Here is a 27,210-nt window from a genome sequence, read left to right on the forward strand (position 1 = left end):
GAAATACTGAGATGTGGCAAAAAATTATGAGAAAATGGGTACACGTATTTTACACCCTGACGTGACAGTTTTCAGAGAATCACGGAGATACTTTTTTTCTGTGAAGAAACGACCCAATTCACTGCAGTAGTTCTTTCGTATGTTCCTCTTTATTATTTTAATGTAGTGTTAGTATACAGTTATACAGTCAACAGGTTGTTTTCTGGGAAGTGGCAGCGTAGCCGAGGGCAGCGAGCGATGGGGACAGGGCTGGGCGCGCGGGTCCCTCCGAACGTTTCCCTGAGAAGGGCCGGGACCGAGCCCGGAAACTCTCCCTTCAACAAGGGGGTCCGGCGGCAGCCCACGGGGGGCGGCAGGGGATGTCGACGGGCTGAGGTCCCGCCGCCCCCAGCTACCTCGGCGCTGTCCCGTGGCCCACCCCCGCGCCCTCCCGAAGCAGCGCCGGGGCCGTGAGGGGAAGGCGCCGTGAGGGGAAGGCGCCGCCGCTCCCGCCCCCCGCCCCAGGCGGGGCAGGCTCGCGCCGCCTCAAGGGCCGGCTCGGGCCGGGCAGCTGAGGGCAGAAGCTTCACCGGCGCGCGGGGCGCATGCGCGTTCCGGCGGCGCGTGCGCGGTAGCGACGGGGGACGCGGAGCGGAGCCCGGCACTCGGCAACGCTCGGCGGTTTCCGTGCAGGCCAGGCCGCCATTTTCTCTCAGCCTCCCCGTGCGCGGCTCCCGTCCCGCTGCCCGCGCTCTGTCCTGCTCGGCGATGGACGGGTGAGTGGGCACCGGGGCGCTGGCAGCCAGCGCGCTGCCGCGCTGCGTGCTGCCTGTCGGTGGTGGGACCCGTCCCGGTGCCGGGCGCTCGCCGGCTGAAGGCGGGCGCCTCCGAGGGTGTGGGGAGCGATGAGCTTCCCGCCGCGGGACGGCTGAACCCTGAGGCCCCACCCGGGCTGGGAGCGGGGCAGGAGGGGGCTCAGCCTCTCCGCAACGCGGGCCCCTCTGTAGGATCCCCCGTTCAGTTCGCTGAGGGCCTTGGGCTGCCCCCTACTTAAGTGTAGTGCCCGAGACGCCGCGTCTCGATGTAAAGAAGGAGCGGGATCTACCCTCATCCTCGCCCCCAGAGCCTCTCGCCCCCTCCTTGTCCCCCGTTTTGGCATTTCTCCTCTGGCCAGGGGGTGAGGAGGGGCGCGCTGCAGGGCTCGGGTTTGTTTTGGAGCTGGCTGGAGGGGAGGAGCGATGCCAGCAGGAGCCAGATGTCGAGCTCTTTTGTTTTCAGAAAGTGCTTAATAAGCCCTTCGGCTTCCCCCCCTCCCCAGGTGGAAAGATGCCTTTGTATACACGGCGGACTGGCTGCAAAAACCAAAGAAGGGAAGGTTGGAAGGAGTCGGCACTATGGGACAGTAGGGCTGGGATGGGCAGCCAGGCCTGCTTTTTGTTGCTTCTGGAAAGCGGGGCTGCTGGCTGTAGCCTTCGTCAGTATAAACACAACAGCTTTCAGCTCCCAAATCTCCTATTAGGTTGTTTGCTCTGCTTCAAAGGGAGAAGCCATTTCTTTGGTATGCTTTAAGCATATAACCTTTGAACTGTGAGAGTTCCGAAGGCTTTTTATGGTTGTAATTATAATGGTAGGAGTTACAAATCCTGTCTGAGAACTGCTGTCACTAATAAGTACTGTATTGTGGAATGCTCTTCCATATTCTTTTTTATGTGTGTGTGTGTGTTTGTGGACTGAGGTTTCTTTTAGAACTGTGGTGTACACTGTGAGTGGTGATGTTACAACCTCTAAGGAAAAGATGTACCTTGACATGCCTGTTGCAGTGTTTTTCATAGGTGTACCTCATTAAATTTCATATAGTTATAGCTGTCAGTGTGTTTTTTCAAAACACATTTAAAAAAATAAAATACATTTAAATAAAAAAATTTTAAAAAAATATTACTTTTTACTGTTCAAAAAGTAGGTCAAATAAAGGTTCAGCTATGTTGCTGAATTAGCTGTTTAGTTAATAGAGGTATGTGAGAAGTTTTATACTTACTTTTAAATTACTCTGTTTCCACCCTGTAATCTCATGCAGTCCAGAAACCCGAGTTTCCAAAATAAATTTCCTGGCAGTGCTGCATTGGAGTAACATTTACTTGAAACTTTGTACTGTTTGGAAGGCCTGTAAGCTGTGAGAGTTGAGTGGCTTTTTAAAGTTTCTTCTGTATTTCAGTCCTTTGAACGTAGTGTCTTGCTCAGAGAAGTTGTTGCCTGTTTGTTTCCTCATTATTTTGTCACTGCAATACATTGAGAAGTTGGGTTTATGAGAATAAATTTGTTGACTTACATTCTTGTTTTTTACTTTTTTTACAGCATTGTCACTGATGTTGCAGTTGGTGTGAAGGTAGGATGTGCACCTAATAAATAAGGGGGTAGAGTGCTGGTACAAAATGAACTACTTTGAGCATGAGTAATTGCATGTTGGAAGATTTTAACTGGTTGTTGTGAGTTGATACCTAGTCAGCAGTATGTGCTTTATTAAACAAGAATCCCTAGAGTTAAATTGGAGCCTTTACACAAAGGACTTTCCTAGGCACTGAACTGTAAACAGTGGTTCTGGATTAATGTAGTGGTGTCAGCTTCTTACTTTAAAACTTGATTTATCATACTTTTTCTCAAAGGAACACTCCTGCATTGTTGCATGGGGCCTGTAAAAGTCATACTTTCTTCTGTCCTTCCCCCTCCTTTTTTAAAACAGTTTCGACTGAAGTTAAGAAAGAAGCGACTATCTGTAATAGGACAGAAAAATGGGAACTAGAATTTGTTATGTAGACACAGAAGTGGGTGGGTTTTTTTGCTGTACTTTTTATTTCTCAGGTTCAGTTATGAATTTATTATATTTTTATAACAAGGGAAGGGCTTGCAAATAGCTGATAATTTACTGTTTATTTTGCTTTTTTTATTCAAATCTATCCCAGGAATTAGATCAGTACTCCATACTAGCAGAATGAGAAATAATGTTTATACAAAGCGACATGGGACAAGAGAACTTTAATGAATGCATAACAGCAATTCTATTTCAGTGGCAGAAGCAGAAGTTTTCTAGTGCCTACAGTTGACTCATTTGTTCAGGGACTTCGTGGCTTGTGTTATGTACCTCCCTTTTCACCTGAAACTGATCAGTGCTAACTGCTTGCTAAGCCCAGCTTTGTCTAGTAAGGCCCAGCTGCTCAGATTCAGTATTGGTCCTGCTGGATTTAGACTAGTTCTTATATAATACAGTCAGCCTATACATACAGCAGCTGCTCTGTTGGATCTACCTGTATAATGTTTCTGGGTGAGCTTGCTTCTAGGAAGTGCTGTGAAAAGTCAGTTACATGGATTCTGGACCCATCCAGCTCCATATATTCATGCAGTCATGGAGACAAGCTTAAACTCATTCTCTGAATCGTGAGTAAGGTGTAGTTATTAAGGTACATCTGTGGGAGCTAATCACAATAGAAATACGAACTGACATGATTATTTCTCTGATGCCTAGGATGACAAAGTATTAACTAATTAATACTTAGAAATGTATTTAGTAGTTTGGAGGAACACCTGAGGATGTTCCAGGTCTTTCAGCAGCAAACCGCGCTCCATGTATGTGGCTTCCAGGCAAAAAAATATAAAGTCTTAAATTGCCCTTAGTAATTTTTCTTCTTTCTAGTGAAGTAGTAGTTTCATGTAGACCATGTATTACTTGGATCTCAAATTCTGACACTTCTCACTTCAGGAGAAGTAAATTGATTCAGTATCCTTTTTGCACTTTACTGTGAGCAACTTCAGTCTATGAGAATTTGAGTGTTACAAACTGTGTTCTAAGTGGGTCGTGCCATTTTGGAACCAGATTTTAAGATACTAGCCAGACAATGAAATAAAGATGCTTCAGATTACATAACTGCTTTCTTCTGTTGATTTAGAAGTTATATTATGAATATAAGAAAGAAGGCAAGACAGGTGTATTGGAGGTAGTGATTAAAAAATACAAGGAGAGGCTTAGAAGTATCAAGAAGTCATGTTCTTTGCTTGTAAAAATGGACTTTCTGTCTGGTTTCTAGAAGAAAACAGTCTGTGCATGGAAGTAGTACAAATAAATAAGCATGATGATTTCCTGAAGAAAGCTGTTAAATATGGGAGGAATAAACTGGATTGTATTCTGGAGCTTCTTTAATTATCTCAAGATACTGCTAAGAATGGAAAATGGGATTTCTGTGTAATTGAAGTATACAGTGTGCATAGTGATGTAATGTCAGTTTCAGTCATGTTTTGTAGAAGGACGTGTGAAACATTTGTCGTTATGGTGACTATTCATTGCTCTTGATGGACTGATGTTTTCAAGTTGAGGAATGCTTTGCCTGTCAAATGTATATAAACAACTAGGATCAGTCATCTGGTCTTCCCTTGGAAGTTGTCTTTTTCATGGGGTGCTGTGGGAATGTGTAAGAAGTAAGTTTTGAATCCAAGGAGTTGCGTTAGCAGTTTTAATGTTCTTCCAACACTGCTTTTATTGTGACTGGATAGTCATTGGATGTGGGCAGGAATTTACATGTGAGAAGTTACCTTATCCAGGATATTTTTTAACTTGATGCTTTCTGAGATTTTTCACTTAGAGTGTATATGCTGATCACTTGCAAAATATGTTTGTGATATATTCAGTTATACTTGGAGAAATGGATGGTGACATGTGAGTCTTCTGCTTGGAAAATGTGCTTTATCTACATCAGTCATGTCAATACAAATTTAAAAGTTATATTAGCTGTTATGGCTGGGTGTTCTCTTAAACAGCAAAGCGCACATGTTATATTTTTAATCCCCTTCATGAAAGAGTAAAAGAAGTTGATTACTGCAGTCTGGATGTTGTCTTTAAATTAAAGGAGGGCTTTGTACCTTAGGAGACTGCATGTGGTCAAGGCAAGTATAAAGTAAAAGCAGTGCTTCCTTATAATGCTTTATTAACAGTTTTATAATCAGAGTTATCTACAAATGAGGGATACATTTGAAACTGTTACCATTTATTTGTATTATATACTTGATTTGATTTAAAACATTTTTGTTTCTCTGAGGTTCAGTCTTCATTTGATTTACACGTTGAGTCACCAGAAACCAATACAAAACATAAAACTTAAAATGGAGGTGGAAAAAATGAAGAATGCAACTTGAGAACTTGGTTTACAAAGAGTAAATGTGGGGATTTGTGCAACTCAAAATGTGCAGTGGGAACACGCTTCCTAGCTCAAATCTGTGAGAGGAGCAATGTGCTTTAATTTCTGAAAGTATTAGAACATGCCACAGCCCAGTCATCTTATAAACACAAATAAAATAACTCATACTTGATTTGGTCTGTAATGTCTTGTTTTGCTTTCCTAGAATTCATGGAAGCAGGGAAATGTCACTGCACACAGTTCACCCCTTACATTACATTTTGCAAAATAATGCAAGAAGGAGTGAGCTGTAGCTCACTGATGCTGATTTGTGAACTTGCATTGTATATAAGCAGTTTGTGCAAAGTATACTTAATGGTAATATTTACACAGTTCTTCAGTTTAAAAAAAAATCAGTTCCCTGGAGAAATTCTACACATTTATAGTGCATAGTTTCAAAAATATTATCATATTATATAAAATGTTTGCTTTTTCTTTTTAAAAAAACATATTGGAGTTGCCCTGTTCTTATTACATCAGGTCCTTAGTTACTCTCTGGTTATACAGTTTTGAGCATCAGCATCTAATAACTGTACTTTGAATTGTTCTCTTGTGTTCTCTTCATGTTACAGTGCTTTAATCTTGATAACTGATTTGGCACTTGGTGTGAGAGAGCCTTTTTCAGCCATTGGATGTATGAAGTATATAATGTATCTTTCCTATGGAGTAATTAAAATAATCTTTGGAGGGATATGAAAACATGGTATAAGGAATATATGTTACGCAGGTGTAGGGAATAACTTAGGTGAACTTTGGGTGCATATTGAGGGTGATGTCTCCTACTGTGTTTCAGTGTGTGCCACTTCAGTGTAATGGATGATATTTCTCCAGGATGGGATGGGTAGCTGTGCAGTAAACAGGGCTTGAGCAATTGTGTGACTCATTTTGTGTATGTGTATTGTGTGTTTCACAGTGGCTGAGGTGTTCTTCCATCTGACAGGAGAACAGAACCAGTCATTTCTTCCTGGATGCATTATTTGGTACACAGCATTTGGGAAATTTTTGCCCTTCTTGACGGTGCTATGGATACTGGCCAAAAACAAAGCTTCAGCTGCCAAGCATGGACAGCCCCATATAGCCCATATAGCTAGGAGAGCTAGAACTGTAAACAGAGTTTTGCAATGTTTAAAGATGTGAGGATGGCATTTTTACCCTCAAGGTGAGGGCTTTAGCTGTTGCAGTGCACTTAAGAGATGAGGGAATTGGTGGTGTGTATTTAGTCGGTTATGTTTGGGATGGGTAGAAGATGCTAAGAAACATGTCATTCTACTAAGTTTTCCAATCAGGAAGTATCACCTAGTTCTCCTTTTTCCTGGTTGCTGAAAGTTAACATGGAGGAATATAGTAGTACAGTAGCTAAAAACTGACAGAGAAAGCAACTGATGGAGAAGGGGGAGAGAGCACAAAGTAGCAGCCTGTAAGTATTCTTGAATTGTTGCCCACTTTGGTTTTTTAACTCATGTTCTGAGGTACAGCTTTCCCTTACAAAGCTATACTCTGAACCTTTTTTGCTGGTAATAACTGAGAAGTTTTTCATGGTGGAGACAAGTAGATACTGTAGATGTGCTGTGATGTTTTGTTTCAACTGTACATGGTATCATGAAAATAGAATTGAAAGTCAGATTCTAGCAAGTTGTCAGAAGATAAACTCCTACTTCTAAAATTTAGTCTAAACTTATTTCACAAGCCTGTTCCTTTCAGTTTTATACTCTCAAGTTTTTGGCTTCACTGTTGTAATTTTGGCTACTTAAAAAAGGGAGTGGTAGGATAAAAAAATTGTTTATTCATACAGACAAATGCCATGTGATAGTCTGTTGTATTTAAAATGTTAGGATTGGAGTTTTGGGCTAACCTTGTGTGTCTAATATAATTGCTGGTAGACTAGACAAAGACACAGTGATATGAGAAAAATTGGCTGTTTGTGAATTAGAGGTATTTTAATCTTGTGTTAGCTGTGATAATGTTTTAAGACATCCTTTGTTTTCAATAATACTTAGTTATGCTAGCAGCAGTAAACAGCAAAAAAGATGTGTGGAGCATTATAGCAGTGAAGTAAGGCTGAAGTCTGACCATGTTCAAAAGTTTAGAACTGGCATCTGGATTTGCCTTCCAGCAATGGTATGGGGAACATGTCCATAGTGACAAAAAATAACTTCTTACAATGAAAGATATCTGTTAACAGTAAAGATATCTGATAACAGTAACTTCTATAAATTGACCTTGTTTGAAATGGCTTTCATATTTATTCTTGGAACAGCTGACTCCAGTTTTTTTTCTTTGTACTTTTTTTTGTAATGCCCATTCTGCCACTGTAATATATGTATAGAAGTAAGGAAAGTGGAAAATGGAAAGGAAACATGTTGAAACTTAGTTTATTCTCTGTAGTATTCTCACTGTATGTAAGGAAGTTTTAGTATACCTGTTTGATAAGTTTTAATATCTTTCACTAATTTAAAATCTTGTAGTTTTCATTTGTAGCAGAAGACTTAGGTTTGCACAAAGAGAAACATAATCACCTGCACCATCTCTGAAAACCTGCACTAATACCATGTGTAAATACCCTTCCCATTTCCTAGAGCTTCGGGCCTTGTTTTCTTTTTCACAAGCAAATCAAGCTGCATTCCATTTTTCTGTCACTGTAATACTTGTGCAACAGATGTTTAGGTAGCCAATTTACAAACTTTTCCTGGGAACTTAACCAGAATGAAGCTAGCGTGGCACAACAGTCTTTACTCAGATTTGTACCAAAGCACGTGGTTGCATAAGTGCTTGTAGCAATACAGAATTAGGATGACTGAGTAGGAACAAGTTGCTGGGGTCAGGGAGAAGGTAGGATTCTTGCTTTTGGTAGTAGTTGATTCAAATGAGGTTGTGGTTTCACAAGCTGTTAATGGGACTGTCATGTTGGATTTAGGGGGTTGGTTATTTTTTACAGCTACAAGTGCATGTAGCCATGTTTAGCTTTTCATAAAATCAGTTTTTCTGTAAATGCATAACACAAGTATTGAGTTACAGACAAAATAGCACTAGCACTTTTGATTCATTAGTGAAAAATAGCAGATAATTGAGTAGAAAATACCTTTCATGTGGATTGCATTTTGAGTGTAGGAACTGCTACTGAAGGAGCAAATCTATACATTCAGGTACCATGGTTCTCGGTCTGGAAGGCAAAGGAAACATCCAAGTGGTAGTGCTAGTGAGTTGTTCTCACCTATTCTGATTTACTACCAGTAATGTTTCAGAGTAGTACTTTCTTTTCTGGTAAAAGCAGAATTGAAAATCTGAAATGCTGGAATAAATTATTTTGTTGGTGTACTTCTCTTGAGTGTTTGAAGCGTTGACTGTTATTAAAAGAGATTTTTGCCTACAGTCTTTCATTACAATTGAAAGTTTGGAAGTTTCCAAATGAGGCTATGTGACGTGGTGCAAGTTGAGATTTGATTCTTTGTTCTTTGGCTTTTTGGTTTAATAGTCCATCTTGATCTTCTGGTGCTTTGAGAAATTTGGTTTTTTTCATCATTGTGTTTTGGGAAGCTGGAATTTTTTTAAGGAAATTCAGTTTTGTCTCCTGTCAATCATAAGGACATTTCACATTCCCTTTATAGCTCTCTCTCAATTTCCACAAAATTTATGTGGTTTTAGTAATGTTTTATTAGTTTTCTCTTAGCTCCTTTCTTATTGAAAAATTGAGAGTGTTAAAACGGCATAGTTGTTAGGCTATATAAACAATATATGCTTGGCTGAGGAGAATCTGAAAGTGATGGAAATAGGGTAAAAAAGAACATATAGAGAGAGTAAGTATGTAATAGTGGTCCTATTGTATACAGTTAATACTGCATGAAAAGCAAGTCATGTTATAAATGAATTACTAAGCACCCATGGAGTTCATGACCTTAACTTATTTCATGCCAATATAGTTAAATGGTGCATTCTTTAAAATTATTCAAGTAGGTGTACTCCATGCATGTACTTCTGGTGAAGTAATAGCAAGTTTATTGTTAAGCTGTATGTTTTGTAAAATACTTATGAATCTGCATGGAGTTTCCTTTTAATATATATCCTGTCCCGCATGGGCCTTCTGTGATCCTGTACATATGAGAGATGTAACAAATTTCTTAGGATAGTTTGGATTATGTGTTTTGACAGTTGTGTGTAATCAGAGCATAAGGCAGACCAAGTCTTTTTTCTTGACGAAAGATTATGTGAGGGTATATTTATGCAGTGTTTCATATAAAAATTTATCATGTTAAAAATGAAGATTCCTTTGAATTCTAATCCATCACATGTAAACTGAACAAAGCTTATAAATGCTGTGTTTGGGGGTTTAAAATGTGTTTTGAACAGCCAGTCCCCAAAGTTACTTCAGATATTGGAGCAGAGTGTTTACAACGTGTAACTATTAGAGAATGTTTTAATGTCTGGGTTGAAACTGTCATGTGCTTATTCCTCTCCCATACCATGAGGTTTCCGGCTCTTTCTTTTCAATTGTTCCCAGATGTTGTTAGAAATAAAGTGTTTTACAATGCTGTTGAATTTCCTTAAACCATGAGATCTGTCTCCTGGCTTGTCATATCCCTTGGGAGATTCACGCCTGTAGGCTGAGAATGACTGTGGTAAATGTGCAGTGCAGCTGAAGTTCTCTAACTTGTCTTTTGTTTTGGGGGAAGGGCACAGAGAGGGAGATAAATGGGAAGGGCAGAATCATCCTGGTTTCGAGAGAGGTTTGTAATACCAGCAAATATAAATACCGCAAATGAGAGTATTTGTAAAAAATTTATTTTTCATTTATATGTCTTTGAGTGCCATCTTTATATTTTCTAGTGTGAGTTTAAGAATTTTTTTTTCAATGATACTGCTGACTTTTTAACAAAAGTTAACAGTTTCTAGGAGTCAATTGTTTACTGTTTCCAGGAGTATTGTAGTGCTTCTACACATGCTTCTAATAAGCTCTCTGTAATACACTGGTAGGTTAGGTTTAGCCATAACTTCTGATCAGAGTCTTCATAGCCCTGAATTATTGGGAAAAAGGCCAGTGTGTCTCTGATGTAAACAGTTGTTAAAGAGTATTTTGGTGCATCAAAGACTAAACCCTTGGATGTAATAAAATCTGGGGAATGTGTTAAGTATTTATAGCCTGGTCTGGAATATGAGGAAAATAGTTTGCAAAGACTTCTAAACAGTATATTTTTTTATCAGCTTGGAAGCATAGTATGACTGTAATGACTTCCTGAAATTATATAGCTACATAATAAAACCCATGATAGCATGAAGCTTTATAGTAGTCTTTTATGGTGGGGGGGAAAAACCTGAAATTCTGCAATGTAAATCCAGCTTGTGTAGTAAAGGATTTTGAGTTAGCTATAGCTTAAAGCAAGGACCTAGGGCATTCATTTGCTGAACTAGGGGTTTCTTCTTTCTCTTTAATTGATTTTGTAAATTGTAGAAATGACTGTGTAAGACATAAGTATTCACTTAGGGAAATCAGCTGAAATATCAAAATGGTGTCTTTTATTTACAGTATGTAGAATAATTTTTGTATATATAATTTTGAATTTTCACTTAAATATGCACTAAAAGTCTGATTTGGTATATTACCTTTTTCAAAGTACTCCTACATGTCAGTTTTACATAAATTCATTGATTGAAGCCATGCATTAAACATCGTGTTTTCCCACCATGCATGGAAATGATCTCATGGGGTCATGGGGATGATAACATGGGCTGAAGTGGAAGGGCAGTATTGACTGTGACAAATTCAGGGTTCACTCACTGCAAGATGTTAGCCTGGAAATTGCCTTGTTTATTTTGTATACTCATATTTTGGTAGATGGTGGTTTCATAAAGAAATTATCAAGACGGCTCTGATCTGAGCAGTTAGTTGATAGTTTTTGTGGAAGATGTATGTAGATTAATCTTCTTGGCATTGGTAGGAATAAAAATACGGCATCGAAGACTTGTACTGTTGAGGCCTAAATGTCAGAAGATGAGGTATTAATAGTATAATAGCAGTTTGTACTTCTTCTGTTTTGCTTAATAATCTCCTTGCCTCATGCTGAAACGGATATTCAGTTAGTCTCTACTGTGTTGCTATTACAGTAACTTTCCTTTGCAGTTTATGGTGAAATATAATCATTGTGGTGTTTTTTTGTTTGTTTGTTATTTTAACTTAGATGAGAATGTTTTTGCCATCTCTGTATTTGTGATCTTCACTATTATACAGTCTCAAACTTGCATTGATTCTTTAGAACACAATGGTTTGCACAGACGGGGAAACGTGAACGTTGCTGTTGGATCTTCCTTCCTTGAGTCTGATTCTGTGTGCTTTTCAAAGATCTGAGTTTGGTTTCCTTAGCTCTGAAACACTCAATACAATTACCTAATTTAGTTTAAAGGCTTGTAACGTTCAGCTAGCAGAATTTCTGTGCTTGAGACTAATTAAATATTTGAGATGCTTGGAAAATTGGTTACGATTTTGAAATTCATGTGTGACCTAGCAGAGTGATGAAAACCTTTTCTCATGGAGCATGGTGTCTGTCCTTTTTGGCTTAGCACCCTCTAAAAGAATATGCACACAAAACCAAAACCAAGCACCCCAAGCCACAAGTCAAATAAAGACTTATCTCTACTGAATAAATGGAAGTAAAATAAGTATTTATGTCTATGTAATTTGGGAGGGACTGTGTTATGCAGTAGTGCCAGTCTAATAGCACACATTGGCTTACTTGAGATGCTTATATGAAATTTCTTTATTAGACAACCAAGACCTTCAGATAACCCTTTGGAAGTAAATCATAATAACCAGGCAGGTACTGCTTTTGATTTTAGAATTTACCACTTCCAAGTGGTAAATTACAAGTGTATCCAAGTCCATCATGCTGCAGAGCTGGTTTTAAAGTTACGTATGGAACTGAAGTACAAAAGGGTCTAGGCTGCTTAAGAATCAATTAGGAAGAATAACCATTTATATATCTATATGATCATTACTCACATGGTAAGAGACATCATTGTCTTTGACCAGAAACTTGGGAAATATGTATGGGAGTGAGTTAATAGGTTTGCTATATATTTGTGATTTCATGGGAGAGTTGGAGGAACATTTCATGTACGAACCTGTACATATGCGAATCAGACTTTTGAACACTAATTTATGCAGTTAAGATAAGTGTAGACTTTGATGCAGGCCAGTGCAAGAAATTCACATTTCATTGTTCTTCTGAAGCAAAAATGTTAAATCTTTCAAGGGTAATGACAAAATCTTATGATTGACCGAAAAGGTATTAATGAAATGTAAAATTATATGTTTGTAAATGAAGAGAAAACTGTTCACGAAACAGAAATACAGGAACTGAATATCTACTCTGTTGAGTAATTTGTGCTCTTTTTCGATTTTTGTGCTGTGGATTAAGAAATTAACAGGGTTTTTGAAAGCCTGATTTACTAGGGACCAGAAGTTTATATAATCATTCTTGCACTCTATCATTCAGCAGTTGCTGTTGCAAGTAACTTTCTGAAGCTGAAGGCTACTCAGATTTGAGGTATTTCAGACTTGCAAAGTTCCTGCAGGTTTTGGGAAGAGCATTCATTTGGTACTGGGGTTACTTCAGCTATTTATGTAGTAATTGCTGTACTGTTGCAAATTCATGCCTAAAGGGGGAACAAATGATGCTGAATGATCTCAATCAGCTGAACTATGAACAGATTCAGTGTCTGCTGCTACTTCTGAATAGCTCAGCTATTCAGCTGAGCTGGCCAGGCTACAGACAGGGGCTCCCAAGAAAAGCTAGATGGGTATTGCAAGCAGAAAAAACTGCACTTACCACTGAGTAACTTAATGCTGCTAGTAATCTTCAACTTTGCAGCATTCTACCCCTGTCAATATTATGTTAGAAAAAGTAGATCATGAAAGGAAAGAATGTTTATGTTTCATCTTACACCGAGTATACCTGCATATTGCATCAGTAGTAGTGTGTAGTTAGAAAAAGAGAGAATTTCTATATCTTACCTATAAGTTGTTTCTCAGTTCTATCTAGCTAATTTTTTCTTAATTATATCTGATTAGAAATGCATCCTTACATTGAAAAGGACAAGACATAGTCCTTCTCATGGTTCTGTCTCATCTTGATATTAGGCATGATGCAATCTTCAGGGAACTCTTGCTGATTTGATAGGCATGGCTTTGTTGCTTGCTATGTTCCCATTACAAGCTTAGAGCATTCAATAAACTGTATAGAGATTCTTCAGAGCTGATGTTGAAAACCAAGGAAACTTTATCGGCTCTATAGGTGTGGACGTGTATTTTACATGTGTGGACACAAATATAGTGCAGTATGAGAAAATTGTAAGGGTTTTTATAAGTCTTTCAACTATGCTGTCTATGAAGGTAATAGTCTCAGATTAATTTATTATGAAGTATTGAAGTGCCCTGTAAAACATACTCATTAACAATTCTTGGTTCTCTTGTAGTGTCCACGACAGAATTAAACCCATTTATTTTAATAAGGATGGTATAAACTGGGGTTTTTTTCCTCATTACCATTTTAGCAGTGACCTGGATTAGTCTTACGGGTGCTGGAGAAATACTTCTGAAGTGGGAAAGAACTCAGAAGAAATTAAAGATAACATTCAAAGGATGGTTTAAATATTTTGTTTATTGAAAGATCGTATAAAGATTTTGTAGGCTTTTTGAGAGATGAAGTCTTGAGGGTGAAGAGGACTGGGGCATAAAAGAAAAAAAGAAATGACAAGGTGTGAAAAGAAGTGCCTATTCAGCTGCACCAAGTGCCCATCTTACCATTTGTGGAAAGGGTTATCTTGTATGGTTTTCATATAAGCCCTCTTCTGATTTTTGCAGCCCACTCTTAAGTCATTCATTAACTGATATGTGTCATGTTTTAAGAACTACAGTGAAGATGTAATTCCCTGCCCTAAGTTGTGTTTTGCAGAAAAAATGAATGACCCCAAAGTGAAAACTGATTTTATTTCCTATGATCATTAAATCTTTGTTTTTAAATAGGGGTGTTAAAATTGACCTAAACGCCATATTTCTCTTTGCGTAGATTTCCCTTGTAGTTTCAGCTAGATATAATAGTTTAATATATATGTGTATTAAAATATTGAAACTTAAATTAATTTAAATGTTATTGAAGCTGAATAAATTTATTTAATTATATTTTAATTTGAAATACTGGGCAAAGTTATTGTTCAGCAGTTCTCATTGTATCCAGAGATGGCTTTATTTCAGTGTTGGGTTAAACAACTGTGTTTAAGCTGCTCTCATTTCAGATTGCCATGTTAATATTCCGCTTTACTTAGATTTGAAATTGTTGCACTTATCTGAAAAGAGGAAGTATCATCTTTAAAAATCACAAAATAGAGGAAAAAAATCTCTTACTGTCTCTTTCTTTTTAGAGAGGATCTGACGAACTTCTTTCAGGCAGTGTACTCAGTAGCCCGAACTCTAACATGAGCAGCATGGTAGTTACTGGTAAGTGATGCCCTTTCAAAGGAGAAATCTATAATTTATACTTGGACTCATTTCCTGTTTACAAGGGGACCACACCAAAACAAGAATCCATTATGCTACAGAGGGATAAACTGTTGGCTTGTATTAGAAATATAGTGACTTTGTATTTCCTACAAACCTTGGGTGTCTGAGAAGAATAATCCCTCAATCAACAGGCAACTCTCAGATGTCTGCACATAAAATTGTTGGTGGGTGATGGGATGAAAAATCACAGTTGTCTTGTACAGCTACCCTTAAAGTAAGGAATCTCAGCTGCCAGGCAAAGGTAAAAAGCCCGGTTCCTGTGTGACATCAACTTCTTTACACGTGGTCATCTGCAAGTGTGGACATTACAGGGAACACCACTGTGCCAGTTTCATAATACAGTGTGGATCCAGGAAAAGAGAGTTCTGGTTCACTGTAAAAGCAGGAAGCTTCACTTTGCTCCTTCATTTTGAGATCACAGTGGTAGAATATCAGAACAAAGTCATTGTGGCTGTTCCTGAATCATTGTTCTGGTGATGCTAGATAGAAAGGTTTATTCATTAATTGGCACACACTAAAATACCTTCTATTGCAGTTGATGCTTCTGTAAGTTGAATATACATTGAGTTCCCTTGGAAAGCTCATTTCAGAGATCTTGCTTTTTCTTTTTTCTATTTCTTCTGTACTGTTAATTTTTTGGTGGCTTTTTTCTCTTTTTTTTTCCTTTTTTTTTTTTTTTTTTTCTTGTCTTAGAGATGTGTAGGAATTAATTCATGGTATCAGAGGATTGCTGCACTCTCAAGTCAGTTGCCTGGCTCACTGTTCTGCTGTGCCTGATTTTCTGTATTCATGGTGTTAGCAGTATAATCACTGATATTAATAGCAGACTCTTTCCATTTTAATTTATTAGTAAGAGATTGGGATTCAGGGTGCAATTTCATGTTACTATTAGGGTGCTGTGGTAACAGCTCTTGCCAGAATGGGTAGCTCTGTATATCATCCTACATCTTTAGTACAAGCAGAAAAACCTCCAAATCCACATGTTTCTGCTACACTCTTCTGTTGGAGTGCTCATACACTTGCAGTTAATGCAGCATTAAACTATTCTGACACAATAGTTTTTCCTTGGAGCAGTTTACTGATCAGTCATGTGATTGCACAGTTGTAGACACAGTGTGGTATTGAGTGGAGGAGTGGCAGAAGAAGAAAACCACTTCCACTGGCAGTTCTGTAACCAAAAGTGAAGAGGGTCTGCGTTTAGAGTAAGTTAGAAATGCAGTGTAGCCATAGCCATTTTGGAACCCCAGAACATTTGTCTCTCTTCCCTGTTCTTACTTCCTTCTGGTTCTGAAAGAGGTCCTTGTTTTCATTTTCTTGCTGTCCTTTTCAGTCTTGGATATTAATTAGTGCTTCATCAGTTTGTTTTACTTAAGCAAGAAACTAATATGGAAGGGAGTTGTGTGCAGGAGGGTTTGGGTGTCAGCAGTGGACATTAAGACAGGACCAAGTCCTAAATATTACCAAATTTTCCATAGATTTTTAGATAAACGTTTAGTTCCAGGAAATTAAATGCAAAATTATTTTATCAAAGGAAAAAAGAGGTAAAGAAAAAAATAAATTAAATAAGAATTATAATTTTGAGGTTTCAGAAGAATAAATATGAAAGCTTGTCTAAGCAGCCCCTACACAGAACTTCTTCCTTAAAAATTCTGAGAATGGAAAAGCGTGTTTTGGGATAGAAATTTGATGTATTTAACAGATATGTTGCTTTCCATTTTGTTTTTATTTCTACCCAATTTGAGGTGATTTTGGGTTTGGGTTTTACTCTTGAGAGTTTATTTGTTGTATGTGGGAGTTTTTTTGGTGTGTGTGGGTGGGATTTTCTGTTCGGGTTTTTTTAGCATCAATAACCATAAATGACTACTCAAGAAACAATCCTATTAGCAGTAGTGGTCAAAGTAGTGGTCTGGCTCCTGTAGTATCAGATACCTGTTATTAAAAGTTTCACATAAATTCTGTAATATGTAAAGAAGGTTGGTAGAAAAATAATCCAAACAAACAAAACCCACAATCTGAATGCAGTGCTGTAATTCAAGTCGTTCTCTATAGCAGTCTGTAAAAAGGGGGCTAGTTTGTTTGGATGTCCTATTTTTTAAACACTTTCTTGGTATTGTATTCAAATTTCATTCTGCCTGCCTTTTTGAAGTAGCACAAAAAACCCCTGTAGAGTAGCGTAAATCCTCTGTTCAGCTTCTGATATATCCTCCCATAGCTGTCTTGTTCACTGTGAACCAGGAAGTACTTTTCCAAGCTTGCACAGTTTACAAGTTCAGATTGTAAACTCAGAAGTAGTTAGATGTGAAATTGAAACCTGTGTGTTAATTTTTCTGTAACCATCTCCTGAAGCCAAATGAGTTCATGTATTCTTTCTATCTGAATTGACAGAAAGAACCTTCTTTTGCTTCAGTTCTGCTATTACTTTTTATCTTCAGAAAAATTTAAAACTTTAGTCAATTAAACAATTTTTTTGCTGTAACCAAGGTGATGAAGCTTTCCCAAAGTTTCTAGGGCTTCAGGGACCCTGTGATCATTTATTAAGTCCCTTGTAAATGAGACATGTAGATATCTGCCTGTGTAAAACAAATACTTGTTCTTGCCCTTTCATTCTTAGGGTTGGGAAGTGTCGTGGTACGATGATATTTGGCCATTGTTTTCTGGAGAATATAGAAACCTATTCTGGTTTTGACTGTGATATTTTCAATATCTGATTCTGTGATACTTTTCTAAGTAGATAGCTAGGAGAACAGAAGAAAGAGATGGTTTGTCTTTGTAATCCTCTGAGCCTTTCTTTGGTGAAAGTGTACACAGTCAAAAAACCTGTTATCAATAGCAGTGCCTTGGCAGGACTAAACTTTGAACAAAATCTTGTCAATCACAGTCTTGTTTATTTCTCTGCTACAGAAATATTATCCTAAACCAAAATGCCTAAGCTGTAAAAAAAACTACCTTTTCTTGGAAGGGAGGTGTTTTGGTGGAACTGAGGGCTGTGTCGTCATGGGTGAGACTGAAGATGTTTTTTTAAAAATGAACGTCCTGCCTTTTAATCACGGGAACAGTTCTTTTAGTGGTGATTTTTTTTTTTTTTGTATTCAACTGCAGTTCAGTGAGAATACTGTAGTACTTTAATGCTTTTATGAATACTCTTGCTCTAATCTTCTCTACTAGTGAAAAGCATGAATGCCCTATACAGTCTTGCAGATAATCTCTCCTATTTTTTGTGAAAGAAACTTGTGAAATTGGTGAACAAATGTTTGATTTGCATTCTTACTGATAATTTAAACCACTGGTAATTCTCTTAAAAAGGCTAGCATCTTGGACATGGCTCAAAATACAAGGCCTGATCCTTGGGCATTTTCTAAACAGTTTTGTCTTCCTCCAGACTGTGTAGGTGACAGCGTGTTACATTAGCAGTCACTTCAGGTGAAGTTACTGTTTTAGGTACTTTCTGTGTCTTTTGTAGAAGAGCAGTCTTAAGACTGTAAAAGAGCAGAAATCTAGACTTGATTAAGATGACTCTTACCTCTTAATTCTGAACCCTGTTTTGGACAAATTTGATTACTGTCATTGTTGAGGAATTTTATTTAAGTGTTAAGTGTTTATATTTAAATATACAAAATTTAGTTCTGTTCCTGAACTAGGTTGGATAGTATGGGAGAATATTATTCTGTAAACATTAAGGGAAGGATCCCATCCACTAGATTATAATTTGTAGCAAGAGTGAACAGTTTGTAAAGTACAAGATCAGCAAATATCTAAGCTTAAGAAGTTCTTTTTTTATGTTACGTGTGTAAGTTTGACGTTTTTAACACCAGCTGACATGAGTATATTAAAGTTGTGTTCTCAGAACCACAGGCCTTTTACTACTGCTTAAATTACTGCTAGTTTTTTTAGCTTTTTTTTGAAAATATGGTCAAAGTCTATTCTTATTTTCTGCCATACTCTTGCTTGATTCTGATTTCTTTGGAGAGCATAATCTTCTCATAAAGATCCATAAGTTAATTTTTCTTGTGTTGACTAGAAAGGCTCTAAGTAAGCTGAAATGCAATTTGGTAACTGGATTATGAGAAACTAGAGCTGAAACCAGGATCTTTAAATAAATATTGCTGATTCTGACATTGCTAATGGTTTTGAAGACACTAGGAAGACAGATTGCAAATGATTGTACATAAATAATTATTTTACCTTTCAGTGCTGTATATTCAGTAAATATATAGCTGAGTTGTTTATTCTGCAGAATTTAAATGCAAGGGAAAATAATCCCTTCTCTTTAAAAACTGGAAAAGTTGTTTCCTTTGTAAAGGAGTTACTTTTTTGCTGAACTTTGTAAGGCTTAGGCTGTTCAAGATGGAGGATTGCTTAATGGAAGTTGTAGGAAGAGTTATGTGTATGGCGAGGCTCATGCCATGAACTCATTGCTGAAATCCAAAAAAGGTAAAAAATTTAAAGGATGTAGATAAAAAGTGAAAGATGTTGATGAAAGTTTTATGAAAATTGGCTTGTCAAAGACAAGAAGAATTGGCAGGTTTTCTTGTTACAGCTGCCATCAATTTCATTGTTCACATTTGTGTGTTTAAGATAGATCAGTAGAAACATTCCAAAATCATTTTGCAGCTGAGCTCACCAGACTCCTGGAGCTTTGAATGATACTGTTGATCTTGTTTTTACTTAATTAGCAGGGAATGTTAGGAGTGACTTCAGTAGGTAATTCTTTGTATTAATAGAATACTTAGCACTGAGGCATATGAACTAATAATATTTCAAGTGCTGTATTTACCTTGGGCAGTAAGCATAGATGTGTCATAGATGTGACATTTTTGCTAGCATATTAAGTAAAATTGGTTATTAGTTAAAATTAATGATGCTTAAACTTAGGTAATTTACTTCTGAAGTTTGCAAATTAATTACAATTAATAATAATTGGAAAGATTTTAAGAAGTGCATTTACATGTGATTGGAAAGTATTGTAATTTAATAATACTGTATACTTTACATATTTATGCAGATATGCAGATTTAGAAACTTACAAAAATAAAAAATCTCAGGATGCGAGAAATAAAATGTGGCTATTATTATTAATTTGGGTAACTTCTGTCTGCATTGCTGTGCTGTGGTAACTCACTGTTCTACTTCAGTTAGATTTCACTCTTGCTTGTGGTATTTTTGTGTATTTTTAAGGACTAAATTAAGTGCATTCATGTTAGACTGCAACATTGAACAGCCACTATACCATACTGTAAATATGTTATCATAGTTGCTTACAAAACTCAGTGCTCAGTGCATTTTGAAACAGGCACAGCCTTTGTGCAGATGTGCCAATTAAAAGCTGTATTAAAGTATTCTTTGTTTTGCTATGTTTATGTATTTAAGCTCAAATTACTCTTAAGCAATAGTTTTTGTAGTGTAAAATAGTTGTAATATTGGTTGGTCAGGATTTTCATATGTACATGACTCATGTCTGTGATAAAATACCCTATTAACAAAAGCGTAATTAACACTGACCATATAACCTAACCTTCAAAGTTAACAAATGTGGACTTCAGACAACTTCATATTCTATGTGTTTTTATTGTATTTTTGAGTGCAGAATCTCCTTTTCTTGTTCTTCAAACATTTTGAATTCCAGATTTTAAAAGTTCAAAAGTTTAAAACTTCAAAAGTTGAATTTCTGGAGTTTTACATGCTAAAGCAAAGGTCCTGTATATTTGCTTTTGGGAGCCTGGTAGAGGTCACTGGATCAGACAACATCTCTCTTTCTGCATTCTATCACTTACATCAGGGTAGGGTACATCCAGGAAAACTTTTTTTAAGAAAATAAGTTTCCAGAAATGAAACCACAGGGGTCTCTACTGTGCAATTTGTGAATGTCTGCAGTTTGTTGCTGTTGATTGAGGCAGATGATTGTATTCAGTAGCCAGTGCAACATTTTAATATTTCTGTCTGGTCATAATCCACAACTGTAAATTAGGTATCTGCAATTGCATTGCCTTTCTCTTAGTCACTTATTTCCTATCTGGATATGTGTCCTCTGTTCTACTAGCTGATAACATTAAATTACATGTATTTAGCCAAGGGAAAACAAGAAGTGGTTTCTACATGAACAGCACTGAATACTACTGCTATTAAGCTTCTTGTCTTTAGTATGTACAAACTGAACAATCTTTTTTTTTTTTTTTTTTTCCTTGGTTGTTGGTATGTACTGGCAGTTGTGATGCAGTGTGATTTCTGCAGGAAGTATGTTTGTATATTATTTCACTACTGCAGATACGCAGGAGTTTATAGGCAGTGTTTTGTGGTAATTTTTACTTTTTTTTCCCCCTTCTTTTCAGGAACTAATGGGTGAAAGCAACTTTATATTGTATCCAATTTGTTTTGCCTGTACCCACATAGTTACATTTCTGTATTGGGAGATTGCGTGCTTATGAAAGAAGTTTATTATACAGAAAAATTATGCATCTAAAATAAAGGTCTCAGAACTCTTAGGTCATATTTATGTTTTTTTTTTTTTTAATGCAGAGAAAAGCTTCTCTAGGAGGAAATTTTTGTAAAGTATGTTTTCAAAAACAGTTATTATCAGATACAAGCTATTCATTCTTTGCTAGGAGTTATGCTGAACTTGAACAGTTTTTCTGCAAAAACTGCTTGGTTGCATTGAATATTCATAGCTTGAATGACTTGGACTTACAACATGCCTTGTGTATACTGCAGTTCATTTTGTTGCTTTTTGATATAAGTCCCTATTTCTTTGTTTAATAAAATAGGAGTTTCTAACTGAAAATGCCAGGACCCTAGTTGCTCAGATTATGACCATTTAAGGGCTTTATCAACCTGTAACCAATCAATTTCAATGAGTTGACTTATGTTGAATTGAAGGAACTCTGTGCAGCAGGGATTATTATTAATTATTAAATTATATTTAAATTGTAGAATCCTAGTTGGATGTGAGAATAATGCTTTGAATATCATTTGTAAAGATGACATCTTGTTTAGATACAGTTGCCTGATGTCACATGGAAACTGAATTCTTCATCTCCTTGGTGGAGAGGTGCACAGGACTTAGATAAGTGCTATGGTTGTTACAGAATGTGGGTTTTTATGGTAGTCTGAATTGAATAGAACCATTCCTGTACTCAGTGGAACTTGGCAGTGCAGGGTTAATGGTTGGGCTCAATCTTAAAGGTCTTCTCCATCCTAAATGTTTCTGTGATTCAGGGCTAGGTTTCTAAATTTTTGAGTTTATTTTTTTAAGCTATGTGTTTGCAGCTATAATTTGAATTGTAAATGAACTAACACCGTGTTTTAGTCATTCTTCCAGTGCTTAAAACTTTTTCTCCCAATGTAAATATTGTAGCCTGCTTTTTTCAGTGCATATTTATATTTGTTAAAATGTTAACAGCAAAATGTTTGAATTGGATCAGGATTTTCAAGTCCAGTGAAAGCCAAACTACCTCATGAAATAGTTACTTGCCAGTAAGTCTCCAGTTTAAGAGCAGTTTCAGCAATAGTTATTAGTTAGCTTGTGAGGTCTCCTCCTTGGCCTGTCCCCTAGGTTTCAGCAATTTTGTTTTAAAGTGCTGTATGGGGAAGGATCTCTCAGGTTGTTGCTGCTTAGGCATAGACTCTATTTCTACCAAAAGACCGTGTTACTCCTCTTGTACCTGGCTCCCCTTGACTTGGCTTTTGACCTTTATGGACACTGATTCTGCTAATAAAATTTGTTAGAGGATGAGATTGTTGTTTTAAGAGTTAAGTTCACCTTTCAATGACTGAACAAGTTGTGTTCCCATGTTGTAAATATGGTTTTCTATTCCCAAGGGCCATTTAATGATGTGTCTTCAGCTGAGAAGTACCATTTAAAATGACAAATAAGAGACTACAGTTAAGAGAGGTTTCATACAGTGCCAGAATCTCTCAATAACTCTCCTAAAAGCTAAATTTAATTTGTTTCATGAATGTCTTGAAAAGTTCACTTGTCTGTGTGCATGCATATTTAGTGTATGAAACACTTCATTACTGGAACAGGAAATTACTGAATGGATAAGCCAAAGTAGAAAAAGTACATAGTCTCTTTGCATTCAGCAGCTGATATGTTAATCTCTTCTGTCTTCCAAAATCCACTGTTAAATCTTTCAGCAGAAATTTTACTTTAAGAAGGTGAGCTTCATTTTTTAATGAATGACACTGATTCAGCTTTCATTGTACAAGAGATGCTTTTGCCAATAAGTAATAAAGAGCTTTTGTCATGTTTACTTGCCCTACTGCTGAAAACTTTTTTCTGGGCAATTCCACAGCACTGAGAATGCTTGTTGACAGTTCCCCCATGCTGTCCCTCCCATCCCCCGTTTTCTCATTGCCATATGTTCTTTTGTGCCTAATTCTGTATTTTTTTATATATTGCTGAATATATATTTTATATATATTTATCTGCTATTTTTACATAAATGTTTTTGCCCAGGCACTTGTCTACATAGCTTTTTTTACAGTGAGTAAAAAAAGTTAAAAGTATAGTGTAGTTGAGGTTTAAGACCATGTAAAAATAAAATTGTGTGAGAGGCTTGTATATGTGAATTAAGTTAAAGCACTTAGTTGCTGTTTAGGAAAAGATACACGTTTAATACAGCAAAATGCTTCTTTTAGGCTTATTCTTCAAACTTACTGCAGCAAAAGATGAAAAACTATGTAAAATGCCAGTATTAGGTAGCAATGATAATAGATGTAAAATCAATTGGCTAATATATTAATAAATTATTGTGTTAAATGTTTATTAAAGGAACATTTAATATACATATATATGAGTGATTGTATACTGGCCTGTGATACCTTTATTTAAATTAGGCTTCAGGGATTACCTGAAGCCTAATTTAAATAAGAGCTTTAGTGTAACAAAAAGTAAATTCCTGGACATTATGCTGTGGAAAGGTTAATATGTTAAAATTGTCTATTGAAAATCACACAAAAACCAAAATAGTTCTGTCAGTACTGATCTGAGCCATCATGGTGAATATTTTTCTGGCAATGAAAAAAAGAGATTTCTTAATTTCAGAAAATCCTTTAGTTTGAAAACTTCTTATTTTCATTTCTGATTGGTAATGTTTCATATTTTTTGAAACTTTGATTGAAATTATTCAGAAAGCTGAATTATGAAGGGCATTGGACACGTAGCTTCAGTATCACTGTAATTCTTTTATCCTTTGCAAGTTTGTTTTTAATGTGTTTGTAATGCATTGTCCAGCCTATCACACTTTGTCTTGTTTCTCCTGTTCGGAGTTTTTTTATTTTTGTAGAGATGTAAATTGAGAACTAGGGAAGACTATTGTGTGGTGAGCTTCAGGTGAAAAGTAAAAGTACTTTTTCACAAACTTTGGCTGTCTGCCTCTTTGAGATAGTGTTATAATGTGTAATGTTCAACAAGTGGAATATGGCTACCTGGAAGCTCAATCTCACCCTGTTTGCCAAAATGGTTAGAGTAAGACTTCAGATCCTAGGTCAGTGTGTATTTTTCAAATTTTACTTTTCTGTGTTCCACCAAAATTTGTCTTTCTCTGCAGAAGTCCTGCTATTGCATGGATTGTCAGTTGGAGATACTGCTAGCTGAATTTTGACCAGTCTTGAATGTTGTTAGTTTTTTGTTGTTTTGTCTGGTGTAGCAAGATGGAAAACACTTTGTGTCTTCAGTGCAAGAACTTTTTAAAAGTTTAGTCATGAAAATTTTTTTTGGAGGAGGGTTGATGGTAGTGGTACAGGGTGTGGGTATGGAGTTACTGCATGATGTGCCTCTAAGGCATATCTAAATATCTTTTTTGGTAGAAGAAAGGGAAGTCTTGTCACTTACCTCTAATATCTAAGTGCATGCCGATTTCCAACACTGATTAGTTAATTATTATTATATCTTATGACAGTGTTGTTCTTTAGCTCTTGACGCTGATGTTTACTCACTGACTTATTTTTAACCAAAGTAAATAACTTTTTTTCTGGCCTTCTTTCAAATGCAAGATTTCTTCCATCCAACTGGTTAGCTGCGTATCAAACAAAAGGAACTCCAGCTGGAATTTTGCTGTAATTCTTTCCAAGAATTCTGGAGAGTATTCTAAATAGTTTTTCTGGTGTTTTGTACATTGATGCTAATGCTCCCCTGATTCTTTTAGGGAAATTTATCTGGATCTTCCCTCATCCCCATCTGTGTTGGCTGCATTGTGTTATTAGTTGGTTTTTCCTTTTTTTATGAGTGAGCTCATAGTTCAGAATGGGCATTTTTCTACCTTAAATTGTTGGTTTCATCAGCCTTTTGTGATGTCAGTCCTCTGGGTCATCCCCTTTCTCTGCTCTGATCTTTCTCAGCATTAATGATGCTTCCTGTCTTCTTTTGTTACTTTTCTACTTTTTGTGTCCAGTTCCTTAGTGCAAGCCATTCTTAAAAAAACTTTAGGCTCTATTAATGGTTCACCACCATTTCATTTCTTTCAAAAAATCTCTGTGTAGTTGCTAACTGTTTTTACTTTAATGTATGTTGGAGTTCTTATGTGAGCCCTTGTTAAACATTATTAACATACTATTCCATGTTATTATATGAGATGCTTCACTGAAAGTGAGTTGTAAAGGATTTGCTGAGGTCTCTGTCAGATTACTAAGTCTTGAACAGTCCACCTTTCATGAAACTAGCATTTGTCTCTGCAGAATTCGTTCTGAAGTCTTGAATTTGACTTAAACCAAATGAGATGGCTCAGTTAAAATTAATTTCATGTGTATTATTAAAAGCATTTTTAATAAAGCATTAATAATATCAGTAAACTTTTCAAATAGAGTCTGAATATGTCTTTCAGCCAATGGTAATGACAACAAGAAATTCAAAGGTGATGATAAAATGGATGGGGCTCCTTCTCGTGTTCTTCATATCAGGAAATTGCCTGGGGAAGTGACAGAAACAGAAGTTATTGCTTTAGGTTTACCTTTTGGTAAAGTAACCAACATCCTGATGCTGAAAGGGAAAAACCAGGTAATTTGTTGCTTTCCATTTTTTTATATGCTTACTGTCTGGTTTCAAAATATATTGTTAAAATGCTATTGAAGTAAGTCATAAAAGCAGTAAGTATTCTAGAAAAAAAGAGCTTTTGTTCCTTTATTTTTTAAATGAATTTACACCATCGTTTAGTAAATTTTGGGAGGAAACGGGATGGTTGGCAGCTACATAAAGCAAAACATTAGTTGGAAGATAAATATTATTGCATCTTCATAGATGAATTTTTGGAGCTAAGTAGCTTAGCAAATAAAGTTGGTATGTGTAGAATGGCATTTTCTGAAGACTGAGATCACTTTGTTAAAATGTGTTATCAAACCCTTTGTTTTTTTATGCATGGCTAATGTGAACATCGCCTGCTTTGTAAATACTGAAAATTACCTCTTTTAATTACAGGCATTTTTAGAACTTGCCACAGAAGAAGCAGCTATCACTATGGTTAATTACTACTCTGCTGTGACACCCCATCTTCGGAACCAACCCATTTATATCCAGTATTCCAATCATAAAGAACTGAAGACTGATAACACACTTAACCAGGTATATTTACTGTTCAGTAGTATTACAAATGCAGACAGTAGAAGATGAAGCATGGCACGTGTTCTTGGCTCATGTGCCGTATGTTTGAATCGTTTGGTTTTGTCCATTCTAACACTCCTGTAATCTTGCCTATGATCGTTTCATTTTGTGACACTGAAAGGGATTTGCTTTCCCTGTGATCTTTCCATTACAATAAATTTTCTTAATGTGTCCTTAATGTCAGAAGATAAAGGTTCTGCAGTGTGTTTTTAATAGTTATTTTAAAGTTCTAAATAACTTTAAAGTTTTTGTCTTAGTTTATAGACTGTAGGATGGTAGAATTAACTTTCTTGTTCTGACACCTGAGATTGCAATTCCAGTTTGAATGCCCCTAGTGGTAATAGCTAATACCAATGCTTAAGTTTCAGTGCTTTGGATGATCACTCCAGTAGGACAGGTAACCTCAGCTTGTGATCTGCTTTTTCTGGAAAATAATACCATATTGATCACTCCAGAGATAAGTGTACTTAATAACAAAACACCATTTTGCTCTCAATTTTGCTCTTGCCTCTCCAGGACCTATTTCACAACAAATACAGATACATATGTCTGTTTTAGTAGAATTGAAGAATTAACAAAAGTAATGTGGTGACCAATTCATACAAACTATAGAGAGATAATTGACTCAGACCTACCAGAAGTCTGATGGTTATTTTAAGATTAATTTCTATGTTGCATTTTTGATGATACAGAAAATGGTGAAAGTGCTGAATTAGTTTCTATTAATTGTGTCCTCTATTAGGACATGTAAATAGTAAAGTTATAGCTGTTGCCTTTGAAAGCAATTTCAGGGTAATCTATTGAAAGACTTTTTAGTTCAGATCAAGTATAGTGTTGATTTTCCTGTTGGTCTTTCTAGTCTTGTTCCTTAGAAT

The 27,210-nt window shown here is 36.6% G+C and overlaps 1 protein-coding gene across 4 annotated transcripts in view; it reads left to right on the forward strand.

The window, feature by feature from the left end:
- Positions 1-606: 606 nt before the first annotated feature.
- The window catches only part of PTBP2 (polypyrimidine tract binding protein 2), a 46,767-nt gene continuing 20,163 nt past the window's right edge, over positions 607-27,210 (forward strand). For all 4 annotated transcript variants that reach the window (XM_021525518.3, XM_077785457.1, XM_021525532.3 and 1 more), the window contains exons 1-5: positions 607-755; positions 2,332-2,362; positions 14,607-14,682; positions 25,563-25,735; positions 26,153-26,296. In XM_021525518.3, coding sequence (XP_021381193.1) covers positions 748-755; positions 2,332-2,362; positions 14,607-14,682; positions 25,563-25,735; positions 26,153-26,296 — 432 coding nt within the window. In that variant the 5' untranslated portion in view covers positions 607-747. The remainder of the gene's footprint in view (positions 756-2,331; positions 2,363-14,606; positions 14,683-25,562; positions 25,736-26,152; positions 26,297-27,210) is intronic.

The sequence above is a fragment of the Lonchura striata genome, chromosome 9, assembly GCF_046129695.1.
Source record: "Lonchura striata isolate bLonStr1 chromosome 9, bLonStr1.mat, whole genome shotgun sequence".
NCBI classification, from domain to species: Eukaryota; Metazoa; Chordata; class Aves; order Passeriformes; family Estrildidae; genus Lonchura; species Lonchura striata.